This window comes from Leptonotus elevatus, chromosome 6 (genome assembly GCF_054856555.1).
Source record: "Leptonotus elevatus isolate MCC_2025b chromosome 6, RoL_Lele_1.0, whole genome shotgun sequence".
Taxonomy (NCBI): domain Eukaryota; kingdom Metazoa; phylum Chordata; class Actinopteri; order Syngnathiformes; family Syngnathidae; genus Leptonotus; species Leptonotus elevatus.
The window spans coordinates 20,271,757-20,291,967 of NC_141244.1; the positions used below are offsets into that span (position 1 = coordinate 20,271,757).

Here is a 20,211-nt window from a genome sequence, read left to right on the forward strand (position 1 = left end):
CAGGAGGTTACTCCTCTTTTTAGCAAAAAACAATCCCTGCCACGTCGAACTCTATCTGAAGACAATTTGCAATTTGGGCATTTTGCTACCGCCTACAGGACATTCAGTGAATTGCAACCACCCTCAAACATAAAACTGTTATTCAGTTATACACAGCGCACACTCATGAAACATGTCATTAAATACAATGTTGTATTTCATTTCCAATTCACACCATCGCAGGAAAAAAGAAACAATCTGCTTATAAAAATACAACACATGAATCTACGTTTGGAACCATTTCCACACAAGGTCCACATATTCAGTATGACGTTATTCCCTGTTTCAATGATATACATATATGTAAATAGATTTGTTTCCTTCCGTTTCTTTGTTGAGAAAAGGCAACATGCAGGTGATAGCAGCACATAGAAAACACATTAAAGATGTTGAAAATAAAATAAAAAATAGAGGGGAAAAGCCACTGACTGTTACGGCGTGCTCCTATTATGATGAAAACACGCTCACGTTAAGCTTTGGTGTGTTTTTTTGTTTTGTTTTTAAGCATAGCATGGATTTCTGCCCTGTTTCAAGCAAACTAAAAGATGGAGAATAAAGTGCTTATTTTTCTAAGCAAAGTGGGCTTTAAAAGGCAGAATGAAAGTAAACATGGCTTTTGTTTGTTTTATACATCATAAATGTCCACTGACTAAAACATGTGCATCCATCCACTAATTCCTACGAATATCCACACGTTCTTTAAAGTGCATTTCCTCAAATCGCAATCGCAATCGCAATCGCAATCACAACCCCCCCAAAAGGGAATCAGGGACTACTGCATCCACTTTCATTTCTATGATAATCATTCTCCAAGGTCCTCTTGTTTCTTCCTGGTCCGTTGTACATACATACAAGTGTTCTGTGGTACATAAAGACAACCATACTGACAAAAGAAACCTCGTATACAATGCCCCCCGCCCCACCCTCACTATTCGCAATTCATCACACGCACCTCTGCTGCTGAAACTGATCTGTTCTTCCCACAGAAAGAATATACACCTGTCAGCGTTGTATGCTATGCTATGTGTTGCTGTATAATTATGCTAACATCTATGCTAATTGGTGAATTTGCGAATGCTGAACCGCGAACTTGTGGTGGTTCACTGTCCTGCAGTGTGATGCTGGTGTCCACAAGATGGAGTGAGTGTGTGACACAAAAACAAAAAGAAGTTGAAGAGTGATGTACAATTAAAAGTGTCCAATCGGAAATATACAAAGGCATAGAAGCATGTGTAGGGGTGGTGGCGGTCCGAGGAGGAAGTTATAGGACTTTCTGGAGGATGGCATTGGGCACTTCCAGGGTCTCGTCCTTCACCAGGACGATATCATAAGAGTCCAAATATTTGTCCAGACGCTCCTCCACCTGCCGAGGGGCACAAGGTTACACGCTATCAATGATCAGCGCTATTACATTGGAAGAACTACGCTGGCGACGTACCTTGTCGTTGAGGAAGCCGATCTTGAGGATGTTCTCCACGTTGGGCACGCCGTCGGCCATGCTGAGGTCGCCCAGCGAGTCTCCCATCAGGATAATGTTGCAGTTCTCCTTCTGCTGCTTGAAGTAGTCGGTGTTGCGCAGGGCGCCGTCGTGCTTGTTGTACACGTGGATCAGCTCGCCTTTGAAGCCCCGCAGGACACCCTGCAAGGGTATACAGGCAAATCCAAATAAAGTTGTGTTCCTTCGTGGTGTTACCATGCGCGGGAAAAACATGGATGGGGAAAAACATGTTTTCATTCAATACCGTACATTGTCACCTTTTGCATTACGTGCAATATCCCCAACACTAAACGAGGCTTCAACTGTAAAGAGTGTGATAAACATGTACTAAATTGTAAAGAGTGTGATAAACATGTACTAAATAATATAAAGTATCTTTACATTGTTGTGCAGAAATTATATTGTATAAGTGAGAAAGGCATTTTCTAAGTGCAAGTGTCATTTCCATGAACTCACGTTGTCGTCAAAGTCCATGAAGTTGGACACCACCTTGATGTTGGGATGGTAGACGCCCGCCTGGCGGATAATCTCCTCCAGGACGTCGCCCAGGCCGGCAGAGAAGATGAAGACGGGCACGTCGTGCTGATGCAGGCGGTCGAAGAACTGCTCGAAGCCTTCCCTGGCAAAAACATCCAAACAATTATTATTTTTTTCATTCATTTGATATTTTTTTTTTGGTGTGGGTTTCGGTTGGTACCTGAGTGCGGCGTCAGACTCTCGCACCACTTGGGGCAATTTGTCCTTCTCTATCCTCTGCTCCACCAAAAGCGTGTGCGATTTGAAATACCTGAATACACAGAACATCAAATGTAATTTAAAGCAGCTATATTGCCATCTATAGAAAATTAACTCATTCACTTTCAGCCATTTTCACTGAAGCAACGGCCTTCGCTCCCGCAAGGCCCACAGAATATTTCGTTCTATTGCTATAAAAACCTTCCAAAAGAAAGATTAGAGTCTCTTCTTTCATCAGGAAAAAATGTATATTTCTATCTGTTTTCCTTTTGCAGCAATTAGCATTAGAGTACAGCTAAGTTTCATCATTATTCACAAACCTGTTGAAAACACTGGCAAAAAGAGCTTGCCATAACATGGCCCTGTCTGTTCTCTTATACTCTGCTGCCACCGGCTGGCCGTTTTTGTAATGAGTACCATTGCTTCAAGCATTCTCTTTAGTTCAGGCTGCATCAGAGCCTTCTGTAGGCTCTAGCATAAAAACACACACATCAAAAACGTATAAATACATCTTTGGGAGCATGGTGATATTTAAAATAGAACGTATTTATACGTTTTGGGAGCAAATAAGCTAAATATTATGTAAATATGCTACATTAGCTGTGTCAAGACACTTAAATGAGGTAATATTGTCTGTTCAACCTAGTCTATATACAATATATTAACATAATTATGTAAATGTGCTGCATCATAGGTGGCAAATGGACACTAAATACAAGGTAAATATGATGATACAGTCAGTATATTAGAGGCATTTAGAACATTAAATCTGGTTTAAGTGTGGTACATTAGAGGTGGGCAGAAATTAAATACATATATAACATATGCTACATTATAGATGTAGGCAATAGACCTTAAAAACAGAAATGTGCTACTTAGCCAAACATTAAGGGAAAATGGGGGAGACAAGTTAGCCATAGCCAACAACACAGTGTATAAGGTAATACCTTTAATGTTTATGAATTATTGTTTACTTTGATGCTTGTGTGGTTCATTAGATACATTATGAGCATGCGCACGAGGATTGTTCCTTGTGTCGCGTCATTGTAAAACACAGCCATTTGGTACATATTGTCGCTGCTATGTGAGACACACTTACGTCCATTTTTTGTCATATATTTTTAGGGACTCAAAAATGGACATACGGGTTTTTCCACATCGCAGCGACGTTATGTCACATGAGAAGTACATGACGACAGAAAGCAAAAATATTCGATAGGTGAGATAAATGGGAATTGTGTGCTCACCACTCCACCATGAAGGGGTACTTCTCCTCCATGGTGAGGTGTGGGTCGATCTCAATGGGGTAGTACTTGTTCTTGAGCTGCAGAAGCTTCTGGCGACACTCCTCTGACACCAGGCTGCAGTTGTCAATGATGTCTGGGAGCAAGAATATGCGCACGCACGTTTTGAAGCAACGCGCTAAAGCTGCGATCTGTGAGTTTTTATTGCAACGTCGACTCACTGTGGCACGACGGACAGCGTTTGCCATTGATGGCAAACTTGCTTAGCGTCATGTCAAAGTCAGTGATGATCTGGTGGGGGACAAAGAAACAAGTGAGTACACCTCAAGCTGACTAAAAGCTAAGCTATGTGTTTAAATGAGTAATTCTAGTTGTGTTACGTTTGACAGTCAACCTCAACCGAGAGTGGCATTAAATAACTTGAAGCTAGTTGAGTTAATTGCCACCACACGGCGCTCGTATCTCGAGTGTGTGCTCGCAAGTCAAAGCAAAAATAAACACCACACTTGGGAGTCATCATCTCATGCTGCACTTGCACATCATCACCAGCAGATGTCTTAGTTGGCCCCACCTGAAGTTTGGAGGCTCCGCCCTTGATGAGGCTGCAGATGATCTGCTCCACCCTCTCGGGGTCCCTCATGTGCACGTTCTTCTTCTCAAACTGAGGCATCTGAAAGCAGGACAGAAGGCGATGCTACTGGAGATGACATGGCCATTTAAAGTAATTGCATCCGGCCTGAACTCGCCTCGACGTCATATATATTGTGACGAACAAGGAAGAGGAGGAGCATGGTGAAGAGGTATGTTGGAGAAGATATTCTGTCTTGACGTTAAATATGTTTAGAAAGTCAAAAACACACCTACAGGATCAAAAATTTTAAATGTCGTATTTTTTCTGACTATTCAATACTATTGGTCATTCCCTATGTTGCTTTGCATAATAAACCAATGTCAAGTGTTAAAAAACAGCTTGAGAACATGGTGTGCTCTATATCCCCTTAAAGTGGCAGTGTCAAACCAAAATGCACAACTTCCTGTTCAATATGAGAATGTGAAACGTTTCCTGTCATGCAAAATATGTCAACCGAATTTCACACAAACTGGCAAAACGAGGTTTTTTGTTTTTTAAACGCAAAAACATACATTTCATCATGTGGTAAAAGTGTGAGTTTTTAACATATGTTAAAACTCTCAAAAAGGCGATCAAGTTGCAAAAAATATATAATAAAATAAGAACTCCATAAGCGGCAGTAAGAATAGACTCAAGCATACACACACTTACTTACCGGGACTGTGTCGTCTGTGAAAAACAAGAGTGAAGAAAAGAATGTGTGGCTAAAGAGCCTTTATATAGTCGTAGAGGGGGGGGGGGGGGGGGGCTGAGCATGAGATCCCTCCCTCGCGCACACACTTAGCTGATTATGTCAACACATACGCGCGCACACAAACACACACTCCGTGGAGTAAAAATAGAAGAGAAATGAGGCCGGTGAAGGAGAAAAAAAAAAGTTTGTAATCTGCCCTTGTTGTCAAGTTACCTTTGAATTTACACTCAATGAGAACATCTGCTGAACACACACATTTATAAAAAAAACAAAAAAAAAAAAACCCACACACACACTCAAGTGATAAATAACTTGCACAGGAAGGCCGCTCAGGGCTAAGGTTCATTGTGTTTATGCTCATTACACACATTGTGCTGATGCATTGACTTGACAAGAACAATAAACTCATCTTGCACATTAAGCGAGAACGAGCAAGCACGCATGCACCTACGTAGAGTACATATGCGCAAAAACACATACCCAGTTGTTATTTAGACACACATTTATATACACTGCCCACACATACAAGAAACGAATGTAAGCAACTGTAAACAAATGCACGGAGGAGGGCATGTCGTGCATTTACACAAACCTCCACACACAAACAGGCAGGTCAGGTTGAGTAGGTTCTCATACACGCAATTAAAAGCAGCAATTAATTACCGATATGTGCAAGTTGCCTACACACTTGATATGGTCTAACGCGCCTTGTGTCATCATCCCTTAATTAAACATGGAGGTTTTTTTTAAATGGATTTTTACAGTAGTTACTTACTGTACTAATACCCTACTATGTTGGAAAGTAGAGCCACAGTCACAATGACGTTTTTCATCCATTTAGTGAATGACAGAAGAAGAGTAAAACACAGTAAGCAGACTCACAAAGAAGCTGCTGTCAGCCACAGCTCAACACCCAGACGCTCCCGCGCAGACTATCCCACTCAGCCCCGCCTCTTAAAGGCACAAGCACGTACACATACATTACATTACATACAGTATTTTGTATGCAATTTGTTTTGGGGTGTTGAAAATGTGTTTAAAGGGTGTGTTATAAAAGGTTTAAGTGTTTGTGGTTCCTGGGGTCTTTTCGTGTTTTTTTTATTTACATTTTTGAATGTAATTTTTTATTTGTTTTTAAATGTATTTTATTATTTTAATGTATTTATTTTTTTAGATTACTTATTGTATTTTATTGACTTTTTTTTTTATTTTTTATATTTGGTTTTACTAGATTGTATGTGCATGATAGTGTGCGGATCTCAATGAGCAGCACTTTGGAAACGCTTGTTTATAAAAATCTGCTATAGAAATAAAATGGATTGGATTTTAATGTTTAAATGTGTTTCAAGTATGTGGGAGTGTTACAACTATTTTTAAAAAAGCACTGTATATAGTCTCTTTCTGCAGCTTTTCTTTTCATGCAAATCCCAATTAGCTTCACGCACAGAGAACACTGTTGATTCTAATGGCGCTAACATACACAAACAAGACGACGACTTGGCATGATTAACATACGCAAACAAAAACACACCATGCCAAAGTGTCTGGGTCAAGTTTTGCTGAGGAAGCGTCGGGCGACCTCGCCTGCGTGACAAGGATGCGAGTGCAACCCGAGAGGAATGCTTCACATATGTTGACCCAGTGCCGTTCAGTGAAATGAATACTGTAAGTAGGTCAAAGCTCTCGAGTTACACCAAAACAACATACATAAACCATATTGCATCAGTCCGATTTTTTGCTCATACAACTGCGTACAATTAACACGTGTGCACTCATGTACAACAAAATCATCTTTAAGTGTTTTAATTCTCGCTTATCTGCATGTGAAAGATGCAGGAGGCTTTAACTTCAACATGAACAGAAACATTATTGCGCACGTGAGCGACCATTCACGCGCTCCCGTCATGAGCATGTCTGACCCACAAATGCCGGCGCAAAAGCAGGGACAATAGCGCTAACTTCCAAGTATTGCTGACATAGCTAAAACTCACACACACACACACACACACACACACACAAAAGGGCATTTGTGAAGCTGTGGTGTTGTCACTTCAGTGGTGCTCAAAGAATTTGGGAATATATGAGAAGACGTCACATAACGTGGAGGAGGAGGATCAGGGCCACGCTGAAAAGCCCCAACAAATGTTCTAAATTATAATACTTAACTCATTCACTGCCATTGACGGCTATAAACGTAAAAAAAATGCATTTGAACTATTTATATTACTTTAACATTTTTTTCCCCACTTTTGTTAACAAGAGTATGAAAACCTATCATTTTTGTATTGTACATTTAGAACAGATATAAAATGTGTGATTAATAGTGAGTTAACTAGTTAAGGCATGCGATTAAATATGATACAAATTTTAATCACCTGTTGCCCCTACTTTTTTTATATTCTTTTTTTTTTTTTTTTTAATGAATTTATGACAGTGAATGAGTTTAAAAATGTTTTGCTTTGTAGTTCGTTTGTTGTTGTTGTTTTTTGGGGGTGCGCCAACCCCCATTATTTTGCGGAAAATGCTTTTTGGCACTTTATCCCCATTTTCCCAAGAATTTTGCGGTAAAAAAAAGCCTTTTTCCCCCCAATAAATAATAATACAATCGGATCATATTAGATGATCAAAGTCCAAAATAAACATCCTAAATTGGCCGAATGACACAAAAATAAATACATTTAAAGTCGGGATTGGGACCGAGCCCAACCGTGAATGGCAAAAATCTCTGAATAATTGACACTGCGTTGTAATTGCCATGAAAAAAAGCAATGGATCAGGTGCAAAAAAAACCCAACTCATATTACTGCATCTTAGCTGTGACCATCATCTTTGTGTATTAATAATGTATGTCTTACACTGCCCCTGGTGGCCAAGGCACACACAACAGGAGGTGTATTGAGTTAATTCATGAAATTATGATGCAAAAAATGCTGAATTATTAACATTGTATCTAAATATTGTTATTGCAGTAGTGCTTTTTTTAATGACAATATTGTAGAGTGGAATTTTGTGAGTGACTATCGTACAGCAGTTTACAGTATAAAGAGCTTAGGAGGTGAAAATGCATCTAAAAATGGTCTTGAACGTTGCACCACGGAGAAGCCCCTTAGATTGCCGCAATAACCGCCATCTGTTACTACTGATAGGAGAAGGAGGTTCTGGGCATGCTCAAAACTATACTGTAATATTCCACTTGAAAAACACATCCTGATGGAAACATAGCACCTCCTGCTGGTGCCAAGCAAAATTACCGCTATTGGAAATTGTTAAAAATGATCACAAAGACAATTTTTAAAACACATCGCTGGCGTCGGGCCGAAACCTCCTAAGTCACAATTTGGCAAATGTATTTATTTTCTCTCTCAAAACCTATACTTGGTCAGTCTATGTGTGGTTGTCATTTTTATGAATTATTGGACTAATCTGAAGTGTTGGCCTGTTCTCTTTGATGATGCAATGTTAATGGTTGAAAAAACATGTCGTTTTTTGGGGTCTCCTGTAAAGTAACAATTTTGGAAGGTAAAAGGTTTTGGCCCGACGCCAGCGAAATGCAAATATCTGTACATCTATGTTTTATGTTCAGTATTTTGGTTTATTTTAACTGATTTCTATAAAGTATATTTCAAGCTATATAAAGCAAGTGCCACATAAGAATTTTGACGATATGACATTTCTTCTTGAAAAATCTAACGTTTTCAAAGTTACATTTTAACTTTAACTTCAGAATATTCGGTTCCATCTCGAGTGCTGGTGCAAAAATGAGCTGCTGGCACACACAAAAATATGTTTTTGGCGCTCACTATTATTGTTTTTGTTTTGTTATTGTGAGGTCCAAACATGCTGCAAACCACATTTGAGTCCTCGCTTTGTGTTGTTTGTCTTTCATGAGTCTCTTTTGTGGCTTTTGTTCCAAAGCACGCGAGTGCTGAGGCCGACCAGAGGGACGCTGGTGACTCGTCATTGATTGGAATGTGCTGCAAAATCTGACTTTTAAGAGTCAGGGCGGGGCCGAATACCTCTTAAATGAATCATATGAGAACATACAAGCAGAACCGCAGCTACATGTAAATCTTATGTAAAAATTCCTTCTCTACACGCTGCTAAGAATCAATTCTAACATTCATGCTATTGTGGATGCTATTTATTGGGCAGGACCCCAGTAGCCACTTCCACTGAATCCTGCCTGGCCGGTTTACTGCTCGGGCTTGCATAGCCTGCGTGGTGCAATAACTACTGCTTGGCAAGAGCCACAACCGGGGGCTCAACGTGCCCCCAAAAAGGTTATTATGTGGTTGTGTGGACCAAAAAACTAGCTACGGTGACCTCTAAAACAGCTGCTGTTGCTGTTGTTAGGGGGAAACCCGCGCATGCGTGGAACAACACTAAAGTCACTGTTGTTAAGGAAACTAATTAGCTAGCCTCCCTCCACCTTAAAAAATATAATTTGAAGTGTCAACTATGCATAAACTAATAACTTGGAATTTAATTATTATCAATGTGGCCACGATTACCTTTAAATACTCGAATTTCATATGATAAACGAAATCGTGACGCTCGGATTGCTGTAAATATATAACGAGATTTTATTTTGAAGGTAGTCAACAGACACTTTCTGCTTTTTTCCCGCATCTGCCTCTTGCTAGCTTGTCGTTCACCATGTAGCTGTAATATAGCTTGAAAACTCACCATTTCGATAATTCTCGTCTTCTTGCCCGCTCGTTTCTTCTTGGCGACAATGTACTGGGCCAGAACCACGCCGCCGAACAGGGCGCACACGCTCGCGCTAGCCGCGGCGCCCACTTTGACGACAGCAGTCCGGTCCATGGCGGCACGATCGGAAGTCCGCCGCCGTCGCCAAGAGGAATCCTCGTATGTGTGCCTCTGCGCGGTTTGGTTGACGGGAGCTGGGCAGCTGGTGACGTCACTGGCAGCAGTGCGGAGCTGCTTCCGGAGCAGACCGATCAACTCACGTTGCCAAATGCTTGTCAATTTTCATAAAAAAAATAATTAATAAATAAAATTAGATTTTTAAGACCCACACACGCAAAAATAATAATAATATAAAAATCTGGAAATAACGCTGATTAATTCCCTACAAGCTTTTCCAATAAAAACGGGTTGACCCCCCCCCCCCTAGCGTTTTATTAAAAAAATATAATATATATTATAATAAAAGGTTAAAGATATAGAAAAAACAAAACCCGTGAGTGAACCTGCAAGTATGCGGGGTCTGATGTATTTATTTTAGCCAATTAAACTTTGTATACACCTTTAAAAAAATAACATCACTCCATGTACCACCATAAGGCCCAACATTAAAATACAGTAACGTGCCTGGCTGTAGTGTTCAAAATGAGGCAGAGATTTGATTGTACTGTATGTAGTTTACAAAATAAAACACTGGCATGACTCATTTATAAAGGAAAAACACATTAAACTAACAATGATAGGAATGCTTACAAATGCATGCTAGTTATTTTATAACCACTCAATGTCACCAGCTTCACTATGTACACTCTTAGCTCATTATTTTTATCATGAAAACTGCCTCAGAAATGATTATACTGCAAAGAATTACGTGTCTATCTTGCAAAAATATTACTAATAGGGTGCCTACCCTCAGAGCAATGAAAGCGAACATTACAGGGCCAGTGAAACGTAGACGTTATCCATCACACAGGATTAGTCCAATACAACCATTTTTATTTGATTAACCGCAGTCATGTTGTAACATTTTGAAACAAAGACAGAGAGGCTTTGATATCTTGTCAGGAGACTAACAGAAAGGATCAAACGTTTAGTGCAGGTCAGGTGCGCAAAGTCTTATGACTCAACTTGCAGGAGACGAGCTGGAATGGGAGTAAATCTAACATTTTACTACAAGAGTAGCATGTGTACAAATAAATAAGAACAGGGTGACTCAAAGCTGTTCTTGTGAGGAGAGTAAATCCTCCAGACGGATGATGACGAGGCATGCAATTTCCAGCCTAGCAACTCAACAATTCCAAAATCTCTTTGGACTTTTTGTGTAGTTTGTACAGTTAAAAAGCTACACAAATTCAAGTTTGCGCCGCAACCCATCATCATCATCTTCATCATTACAGATGAGCGTTACTCCACAGGTCGGACGCCCTTGGCCTCCTCCAGCTTCCTTAAGCTCTCATCCCACTGGGTGAACTGCTTGGACAGTAGAAACATCTGACAACAACAACAACAACAACAAAAAGACATCGTTCAAAGAAATGTACATTTTCATGCATTTTACTCAAGTGCCAAATCTGTTATAGACACTCGGGATAGGATGCCTTAGTATTTTTTTATTTTCATTTGTTAGACATATTTTATACTACTGTACTGTAATATCACAAGAATTAGTCAAGGAATGCAGTTGTACAGTTAAAGGACTGTGTCTATCTGCAGTTGTTATAACAAATGCCCCTAGAATTTATATATATATATTTTTTTTTGGGGGGGGTTACTCTCTGCTATGTTTCTGCAATCCTTGTATGAGTACCATTTTGTTGTATTCCTCAAAAAGCTTCTTGACTTCCAGTGCCTGAGCATCCGTCTGGTCCTGAAAGAGAACCGACAGTGAGGTCCCGGAAGGTGAAACCGAAAACAAATCAAACCAAAGAAACAAGTGACACCATGCAGGATGTGGCCTGTATGTTTTTACCTGCTGTTTGATGTGAATCTGGGAGAGACGCTGGAGCTTGGTGGTGTGCTCGGGAACATCTGGAAGCACCCAAAAAATAAGTACAGTGTTTCCCTGCTTTATCTCGATTTTTAATACTACAAATATTCACCTTGTGAACTTTTAGTACAATTACAACAGGTGCTAATGATGACCTTAAACATTTTGTTTTAATTAAGTTAGTGTGTGGCTCTGGAAAGTATCCCCCTCAATGAATAGACGTTCACTCACTGTATTATAAATAATCTAATAAATGACAGGACAACCAAACAGGGTTACCTCGGATGTAGGTGCTCTCCAGCATTGGCTGCAGGTTGCTGGCCTGCTCCAGCAAAGCAGCCTGGCAAAGCAGGAAGTCCTCCTCTGTAGGCACAATCACAACAACATGACAGTCAGTGAAAATATCCTCCATGTCTAAGGCAACATAATACGGCATCTGTATTGTTCCATTTCTGACCCGCAAGGATGAACTCCAGCTTCATAGTGTCAGGCACAGCGATGTGGTCGGTGAACTGGGGGTCCAGGTACTTCATCAAGTCCTCAACTGTACCAATACAAAAAAACAAGTTAATAGAATAGAGCAAGTTAAGAAATTTTCCATAATTGGTTTATGATGGTGGCTGTTTGACTCACTCTTTTTGTGCAAGATCTTGACTCGCTCCCTCTTGTTGGCTGTGTTGGTTAAGCCAGCCTTAATTCTTGCCAAGGACTCAGCACACTGCAAAACAGAGCACATTAATGGCATTATTGCTACTTGTAGACTTGTAGTAGTAAAAGCAAAAACATGGCAGCTGGCTCTGCAGATTCACGTGGAATTAATAGAAATTCAAGCTATTAATTTTTAATTGTTACGCTGGATATTAATAAACTACAAGCAAGCTCAAACCACACAAAAAGCAGTTACTGTAGCAGGGTTTTGTGCTGTTGGATCATATGACAGCAAGATTGCCTTGAGCTACAGATGTGACAACTTTGCTTTTGTATGACAAGTTGCATCAAAACTAAAAAGCACACCATGCAAACATGCATATACTACATTACCTAATTCCTGTACACTGATTCATGTAAATGAAGGACAGTGGGAAAAGTACTCAGCTATCGTTAGCTTCGCTAGACTCGCAGCTAGTTAGCTTCTTAGCTCGGCCACACCTATAAATAATGTAAACCTGAAAACTTACCTTTAACGGTTTTGAGATTTTATTCCTTCTGTCTCCATATATGCGAGTCTCCAGTGCCTGAAGGCGCATTTCCACGTTATCTACCGCCGCTTTCTTGTCCATTTTCGAAGCTTTTCTTCCGACAAAATGGGACGAGGACCCAAAACAGCCCTCACTCGTCTACGTATATTCCGTGCGTTGGCGCATTTTGATGACGATATTTTCCTACTATTTTAATTCAGACTTTTAAATAGTCTACGCGTATTTATTACGTTATAAAAGTGACGCCCCCTTTCCATAGTATCAAAATATATATATATTTTTTTATTAAATAAAAACATTGTGACGCCTTCGTCATTATACAAGCAGTCTCCAGGGGTCGCTGTTATTAAAGTGCTCTTCTTCGGCTGTTGTCAGTCAGCTGGGAATGACAACATCGTTCAAACACGTCTCTATTCTTCCTTGACACTTGATCACAGGCAACGTAGGCTTTTATCCACTTACACACTCTCGCAACATGCCCGTGACAAACTAGAAAGCCAAGCCAGTGACGCGTAATCGTTATTGGAAGACACTTCCGCGTTGCTTTTCCACTAGGTATGCTAGCTAGTGCTAACGTCAGTTTCTCTCTCCACGCAGTTCTTTTATTGTGGATCATTTGACGTTTAAGTAGAAGTAATACCTTCGCCGAAGACTGCTTTTTGAAGCATGTTGCTTATTCTCTTTTGATGTTTATATTAATGTATTTTGAATACTTGGAATGTATTGTTTGCGTGTACTTGGTTATTTAACTTTCTATGCCATATTTAACTTTCTATGCTATTCTGTTAGAATTTAGGTCGAGGTTAGAATTTTGCATTTTCTCCCATCTTCCGTGGGTTTTTCCTCCCACCTTTTAAAAACATTCAAGTTAGCGTCATTGTTGACTAAATTGTCTACAGGTGGGATGTAAGTACGTGTTTGTCTATATATGCAATTGCAAAAAAGTGCGGCCAATCAAGGGTATAGCTTAGTCTGGCTAGCTCCAGCTCACCCTAATGTGACTTTAGAACTGGTGAAGTGCAACTGCTCAAATAATGACAAATGTGCTTTTCTGGTACGACAGGAATCTGCGCTTCTGGACTTGCAGCTCGGACTTGAGAGGCGTCAAGTCTTTATGAGCTACTGTGAGAGGCAGCAGCATGGCAGATGACAAAGACGTGCTAAGAGACGTCTGGTTTGGTCGGATACCCGCCTGTTTCACTCTCAACCAGGATGAGGTGACGGAGAGGGAGGCAGAGCCTTATTATGTAGGTCATACACTTTTCACTCAACCTCATGTCAGTTCTATTTTGTCCCTCCCAACTGCCAGAGGTGGTGCTTCACGCAATGAATGTTCCCTTCACGCATGTGCAGGAAACATTATTTATGGATTTTTGCTTATTTGTGGCAAGCTTCTGTCCCTATCCAATATTTATCACAGGTGATAGGTTCCAGAACCACCAGTGATAAGTAAATAACCGTGAGATATTGTCATGTCCCATGTACTGTGTATAAGTCAATGACAGTGAGGCTCTTGTTTTCCCACAGCTGTTGTTGCCCAGGGTGAGCTACCTGACGCTGGTCACCGACAAGGTGAAGAAGCACTTCCTGAAAGTGATGAGGGCTGAAGATGCGGGGGAGATGTGGTTTGAATACGAAGGGACGCCGCTCAAATGGTGAGGGAACCAAATACATAAAGCGCACTGGCAAATTTGGTCGACGGGTCTCGTCGTCTTTATTCCGGCCAGTTGTGCTTTTACATTATGAAAAGTCCTGTAATATTTGTTGCATTAATTCAGACATTTTTCCTGAGGTGGTTGATTGAAATGTATTTATTTTCAATGAGCTTATTATATAACTAACTAATTAATTTGTCTGATTGTAAAACAAACAAACAAACAAACAAATAAATAAAACCACTTTCAAACCACTTCATATCAGTTCATGTTGCACTACAAAAATCCAAAGAAAACGCTGAGGAGCTGAACTGAAGTCTAGGTAGATGCATTATCAATATTTTCCACAGGGTGTCAGTGTGGCCACACACAACTTTTAGAGTCAATCACAACCTCGTAAATAAAGTTCGAGTAAATACAAATCACTTAGTAAATATCAATATTGGTATCTATTTGTCCTAAATGAACAGAAATGTATTATGTTGTTCCTGATGTCAGGCACTATCCAATCGGTGTTCTGTTTGACCTCCACGCTTCCAATTCTATCCTGCCGTGGAGCATCACTGTGCACTTTAAGGTAACAGCTCTACTCTCCTTTTCATTTTTATTTGATCTCTTAAGTCACCCATTGAAGTGACCAGAATATCACTGTCGGCATAGCTCTGATTATGTGGTTGCTGTAATATAATTGTCTACAACTTCATGCATTTCTAATTAGATGATTACTGTATCACTTACGATGAAATGTTTCATGCCAAAATGCACAGTTTTTTTGGTTCACTTTGGTAACAAAATGCAACAAAAAAAAGTACATAAGCAGCTTTAATGATCTGTAAAAGGAAAATTAACAAATTTCTGCAAACTGCTATCAATAAATCCTCTGATTAATGGATTTACTTCCCAAATAAAAAAAATAAAGTGCAGGTTTAAAGATATATAATTGCTTAAATTATTTATTGTTAGGAAAATGCGTGTGTAGCTAACCAATACATATTTTTGTTTTCTCAGAACTTTCCAGACCAGGACCTGCTCCACTGCTTGTCGAGCTTGGTGGTGGAAGCCCACTTCATGTCCAGCATTAAAGAGGCGGACGCGCTCAAGCACAAGAGCCAAGTCGTCAACGACATGCAGAAGAAGGACCACAAGCAACTGTGGATGGGTCTGCAGAACGGTGAGGTTTCAAAGCAGCTGTCAGGGAAGTAGCAAACCATCAGAGGGTCACGCATTAACTCATTAACACACGTTGTCCACACTCTTGATAACACCCAAACACCTTCCCCTTCTTCTTTTTCCTTCTGACCTGCTCCAACACGTTCACTTCCCGCCGGCTGCGGTGTGATGTGATGTTGATGGTGTAAGAGGAAAAGGGAGGGTGCGCCGATGGGTCGGAAGCTTGTGATCTCGGGGGTACACAGAGGGCACGGTGAGACGTGGGTGCTGCAACGTCTGTTTGAAAACAAAAATTTGGATGACGTTTGGGGGGGGGGGGCGTCAAGTCACCTTGATCAACTCAAGTGTTTGATGTTCAACTGTAGTCCACTTTCACACATATTTCCTGCCAGTAGAATAGTAGAACCAGGATATACAGGGAAGAAAAAGTAGTAGATTCAGTCTTTTTTCTTAATTTGTTTTGTTTGTTTTATTCATTTTTTCCTTTCGGACACATTATTACAGGTTACATCGATCACATAATACCATTTGTAACATTGACATCCGAAAGAAGGGCTGACTGGTAGAAGCCATGGCTTATTAGTAACCCGTCCCCATCGATTCTTACTATACGCATCCGTCATATACATTGATTATGATAGTCATTGATTCATTTGTAATGTAATGGGGGAGTTGAAGTGGTCCCTCAAATTTGCTGGCTTTTGATGTAGTTAGTATCAGAGGCATAACAAAAGTGTACCGCCACCTGTGTGTAAAGGGATAGTGGGAAGCTGAAACCAACAAATATTCTGCCACAGCAATCTCCTGTAGTGACAATTGCACGATTTCAAGTGACTCAAAAAAAGTTGGAGAGCAACAATTGCTTTCTATACAACCGGGCGGCAGAAGCGAGTGTGGAGTGTGAAAGGGGCTCGTGATGGAAAGGAGCAGGCAAAAAGCCTTTCAGCGCTTCACTGTGTAATGTAAGACAAAACATGAATTACAGTAGGAAATTAACTGCTGTAATATGTAAAAACAGAGCATCTGAATTGTGATTTAACAAAATGAAGGCCTTAATTATCCTTTAAAATGGCACCGCCTAATCTTTGAAGTCATCACCAAAAACTCTTAGAAATGCCAATAAACTTTATTGTCTAATGTTAAATGAGTTAGCGTCATAGCATCACATCTGAATGAGCAGATTGATTTGTGTGGAAGGTAAAAGCAACTTTGTCTGAAAGCCTGAATAAGATAAAAAAAAAAGTATTAGTTAAAACTTCCAATAAAGGTATCATTAAAGGTTGCAATACTTATATCATTAAAAAATGATATTTTTTTTTTGCCTCTATTTTCAGTGTCTCACAGAAGTGAAGTACACACTCTTCACATTTGTCTCAATGATTTAAGTCTTTTCTTTCATGGGATAACACAGAAAAAATAAGTCAGTGTACAGCTTGTATAACAAAAAATGACTGTCCCCTCAAAATAAATGCACACACAACCATGAATGTGTAAATTACTGGCAAAAAAATGAGCATTAACCTATGTTAAATGACCAAATTACCGGTCGGCCCAATTATCCATTTTCCCTTTTCATTGTCATCTAGATTGGGTTCAGTCATGCTCAAATCCTCATACTGGTCACTGCAAGTTTGGTATTGGACCTCATGGCAAGGAGCTCTCAGAGGATTTGAACAAAGAAATGCTGTTTTCCACGTGCATTTTTAAATGAATTTCAATCTGTTATTTGTAGATATGGTGTTTCATTTCAAATGTTTGTTGGATATGAAGTGACAGGTGTGCTTGTGTTTTTATTGCTGCAGATAAGTTTGAGCAGTTTTGGGCCATGAACAGAAAACTGATGGAGTATCCCACTGAGGAAGCAGGATTCCGATACATCCCCTTCAGAATATACCAGGTCAGTACTAGCACATAAAGAAAAATGGGAGGAAGAGGGGGGCACTTCACCTTGTGTTAATGAAACATGCTAAAAGCTAAGACCTGACCGTTTTAAGCGGTAATTAATTGTAATTTTAAAATGTGTTCTTTCTTCTTTTTTTTTTTTTTACATTGGCATCACTACAACATCAAGCAAAAAACGATTCATTCAAATGTTCCCCATTGAAAAATTGACCCCCCCCCCAAAAAAAAAAAAATCAATCAAATGTTCATATTGTTATGTTAAGGGAACAAAAAGGTAAGTTGTTTTATTCATTTTATATATATATTTTTATTGTCTCTTTAATCAGTTATTGGACGTTTATTCTGTCAAATATCGGCATCGGACGCAAAAAAAACCTTTATAACGTTGGGCCCTCCTATAAGGAATTAAGTATGCTGTATATCAAGAAGTTAAAACATTTAAAGAAAAAGAAAAATAAATATTGTGTGATATTTAAAATGTCAACCTTTTTAATTAAACATTCCTTTTTCTTTTCTTTTCTTTTTTTTTTTACAATTTTAAATGAATAACCATGTGACTAATTTACTATCAACTTCTTTTGTTTATGAAAAAAAATCCAATAAAAAGTATTAAATGTTAACAAAATTCAAATAAAAATTGTGGTTGGGACTCACTGCTCTAGATGGCGTCAGAGGGCTGAGTAAGAACCTATTTGTAGTGCATTGCTTCATTGGGGAATTTACTTTTACTCAGACCAAACGAGATTGCTGCTTTTTCCAGGTTGCTTTACACAAAAACAGCACATGTTTCAGGTGCAAGTTTTTGCACACAAAGCCTCACCTGCTTGTGCAAGCTTGGCGGGCCTTTCCCTGACAGCGACATACACAGCCTCTTTGTTTCGGACGGTGTTGTAAAAACCCCAACACCACCTTGAAAAAACACTCGCCAGTTTCAGAGAATTATGTGACATTACTATTAGATAAGGAGCTTCCATTTGGAGCCTCTTTGGAAACTGTAAATTTGCGGAGCAGGAATTCCTTACGCAACTCTCTTGATTTTAAATTGGACCCAGAAGGTTTGCATGGAGGTAAAACTAGGAGGAATTTTGTTGCTGCTCAGCTACTAGTGTTTGACATATACCTACTAGTTTAGTCTAGCAGTTTTTCGAATGCAGCAGAGTAGTTTGGGAATAAGGTTTAATTGCACATTTGTAGGCCAAATGTGCCATTAGTAGTAGAAAAAACATTCGTAGCATGATACATTTATACTACTGTTAATCATTGCACCCGCGGGGTTGTGGTACCTAATTGTCAAATGTAAAGTCAGTATGTTTATTTTGTCCCTATGTCAAGGCAAATCCCCCGTTTTTTTGTAAATGATGGCCAGATCATTACACGTGGCGCACTTATCAACGTTTCCCTCCCTCACCCACTCGCCTTGCATCACAGTTTCCATCCAGTCCAAGATCTTCATCTGTACACCAAACAGATGACGTCATCGCCGTTTTTGTGATGACAGGAAAGGGTGCGGGACTGAGCGCTTGATCAGGAGGCGTAAGTGGACAAGCTGCCTCAGGTCGCCTCTCCGCTGCCGCCTCCTCATCCGCACTTTGCTCCTGACTCAGGTGAAAAGTCCCCTGACTGGAGAAAAAGAAAACCGAGATGACGAATGAGCAGCTGACCCCCGGCTGGAAAACATTAAACCGGAAAAAAAAAAAAAAAAAACTGGGCTGAATAACCGAGGGAAGAAAGTCATGTATTAGTTGATTTAATCAGAATTATTTGCCTTGTAGAAATGAAAATTTGACTTTAAATCGTAAAACAAGGAAACATAGCTAGCCTAAAAACACTAATGCAATAAAAGTATTACTTTTGGCATCTTGGCGCCAGGAAACTGTTGAAGTGAGTTGAGAAGCTTCATTTAGACAAAAGTAGTGCATTGCCTACATTTTTCTGCACCTTTTGTTCCAACATAATTATCGTGTTTTGAGGAGCTTTGTTTTTGCCAACTTGTTGTCAGGTACTGTAGCTATGTTGGAGTAAGTTGAGAAGCTTCATTTTGACAAAATTAGTGATTTTCGGCATCTTGGTGTCAGGGGACTATGTTGAAGTGAGTTGAGGACCTTCATTTAGACAAAAGTAGGGCTGGGTATCGATTGTAATTTCCTCAATCAATTAGGTTTTGATTCACAAGAGTTCGATTCAATTTAGATTTTTTTCCGATTCAATTCGATAGACTTCAATCCAATATTGATTACTCATGGAACATCAAATCATCTTAAATATCAAAGACATGATAAAAACTCCACAAACAACATTTTGTGGAGGAAATAACTGGTTAAATGAATTAGTGGTATAATCACTTAAATGTTACACAAACATTGACATCAGCAAGGATAAGATGAACATATTTTCAGAATTCTAATTCAATAATTGTAAATATTAATAAAATATTCTGAATAGTCTTAAAATACTATAATTTAGGTATTTCGTAAATGTAAGAAAATTCTTATAAATTTATGGAAAAAGGAGATTTTAAATTCATTCACGGTTTTATGAATCCATATCAGGCTCGAAAAAGAACATCGATTCAATATCGATTATTCGATTTTATTTTTTTAAACCCAGCCCTTCTTTGCTACTTGGTTTTAGGAACTATGCTGAAGTGAGTTGAGGACTTTAATTTAGACAAAAGTAGCACTTTGCTACCATCTTCTTGTGACAACTTGGTATCAGGAACTATGTTGAAGTGAGTTGAGGACCTTCATTTA

The 20,211-nt window shown here is 39.5% G+C and overlaps 3 protein-coding genes and 1 long non-coding RNA gene across 12 annotated transcripts in view; 2 read left to right on the forward strand and 2 right to left on the reverse strand.

The window, feature by feature from the left end:
• Window positions 1–175: 175 nt before the first annotated feature.
• nt5c3a (5'-nucleotidase, cytosolic IIIA) lies at window positions 176–9,760 on the reverse strand. 2 transcript variants are annotated; one of them, XM_086078416.1, is made up of 8 exons: window positions 9,528–9,760; window positions 4,088–4,186; window positions 3,738–3,807; window positions 3,520–3,652; window positions 2,235–2,324; window positions 1,994–2,156; window positions 1,478–1,678; window positions 176–1,402 (listed from the first exon to the last, which is right to left on the reverse strand). In XM_086078416.1, the coding sequence occupies exons 1-8, from the start codon at window positions 9,663–9,665 to the stop codon at window positions 1,301–1,303; spliced, it is 996 nt and encodes a 331-aa protein (XP_085934542.1). In that variant the 5' UTR covers window positions 9,666–9,760; the 3' UTR covers window positions 176–1,300. The 2 variants fall into 2 exon arrangements, with proteins under 2 accessions (XP_085934542.1, XP_085934541.1); XM_086078415.1 differs by lacking the exon at window positions 9,528–9,760 and adding an exon at window positions 4,803–4,858.
• On the forward strand, window positions 4,187–6,171 carry LOC147172640 (uncharacterized). Its single transcript, XR_015095373.1, has 2 exons — window positions 4,187–4,316; window positions 5,683–6,171. It is a non-coding gene; the product is annotated as an uncharacterized LOC147172640 (long non-coding RNA).
• A 763-nt stretch (window positions 9,761–10,523) lies between the features above and the next one.
• dctn3 (dynactin 3 (p22)) lies at window positions 10,524–12,882 on the reverse strand. 2 transcript variants are annotated; one of them, XM_086078418.1, is made up of 7 exons: window positions 12,714–12,882; window positions 12,169–12,253; window positions 11,993–12,079; window positions 11,815–11,898; window positions 11,518–11,576; window positions 11,356–11,415; window positions 10,524–11,039 (listed from the first exon to the last, which is right to left on the reverse strand). In XM_086078418.1, exons 1-7 carry the CDS (start codon window positions 12,813–12,815, stop codon window positions 10,953–10,955), a joined length of 564 nt encoding a protein of 187 aa, XP_085934544.1. In that variant the 5' UTR covers window positions 12,816–12,882; the 3' UTR covers window positions 10,524–10,952. The 2 variants fall into 2 exon arrangements, with proteins under 2 accessions (XP_085934544.1, XP_085934543.1); XM_086078417.1 differs by having other exon boundaries at window positions 11,356–11,576.
• Window positions 12,883–13,062: 180 nt separating this feature from the next.
• atg5 (ATG5 autophagy related 5 homolog (S. cerevisiae)) overlaps window positions 13,063–20,211 on the forward strand; it is a 79,330-nt gene continuing 72,181 nt past the window's right edge. For 3 of the 7 annotated variants that reach the window (XR_015095394.1, XR_015095395.1, XM_086078879.1), the window contains exons 1-6: window positions 13,078–13,289; window positions 13,798–13,981; window positions 14,262–14,389; window positions 14,888–14,966; window positions 15,398–15,560; window positions 17,362–17,456. Coding sequence is in view for 5 of the 7 variants with exons in the window: in XM_086078879.1 (XP_085935005.1) it covers window positions 13,874–13,981; window positions 14,262–14,389; window positions 14,888–14,966; window positions 15,398–15,560; window positions 17,362–17,456 (573 nt within the window). In the remaining 2 variants the exon portion in view is untranslated. Of the gene's footprint in view, window positions 13,290–13,309; window positions 13,399–13,797; window positions 13,982–14,261; window positions 14,390–14,887; window positions 14,967–15,397; window positions 15,561–17,361; window positions 17,457–20,211 lie in introns of those variants that run through there. The other 4 variants (XM_086078880.1, XM_086078882.1, XM_086078881.1 and 1 more) reach the window with 4 other exon arrangements.

Coding starts and splice junctions, on each gene's coding strand:
- dctn3 (XM_086078417.1), bottom strand. CDS start 12,815: ATGGACAAGAAAGCGGCGGTAGATAACGTGGAAATGCGCCTTCAGGCA. Junction 12,254..12,713: donor AAATCTCAAAACCGTTAAAG/GTAAGTTTTCAG, acceptor TCTGTTTTGCAG/TGTGCTGAGTCCTTGGCAAG. Junction 12,080..12,168: donor CAAGATCTTGCACAAAAAGA/GTGAGTCAAACA, acceptor GTATTGGTACAG/TTGAGGACTTGATGAAGTAC.
- nt5c3a (XM_086078416.1), bottom strand. CDS start 9,665: ATGGACCGGACTGCTGTCGTCAAAGTGGGCGCCGCGGCTAGCGCGAGC. Junction 4,187..9,527: donor AGACGAGAATTATCGAAATG/GTGAGTTTTCAA, acceptor TCCTGCTTTCAG/ATGCCTCAGTTTGAGAAGAA. Junction 2,325..3,519: donor TACCCCTTCATGGTGGAGTG/GTGAGCACACAA, acceptor CTGTGTATTCAG/GTATTTCAAATCGCACACGC.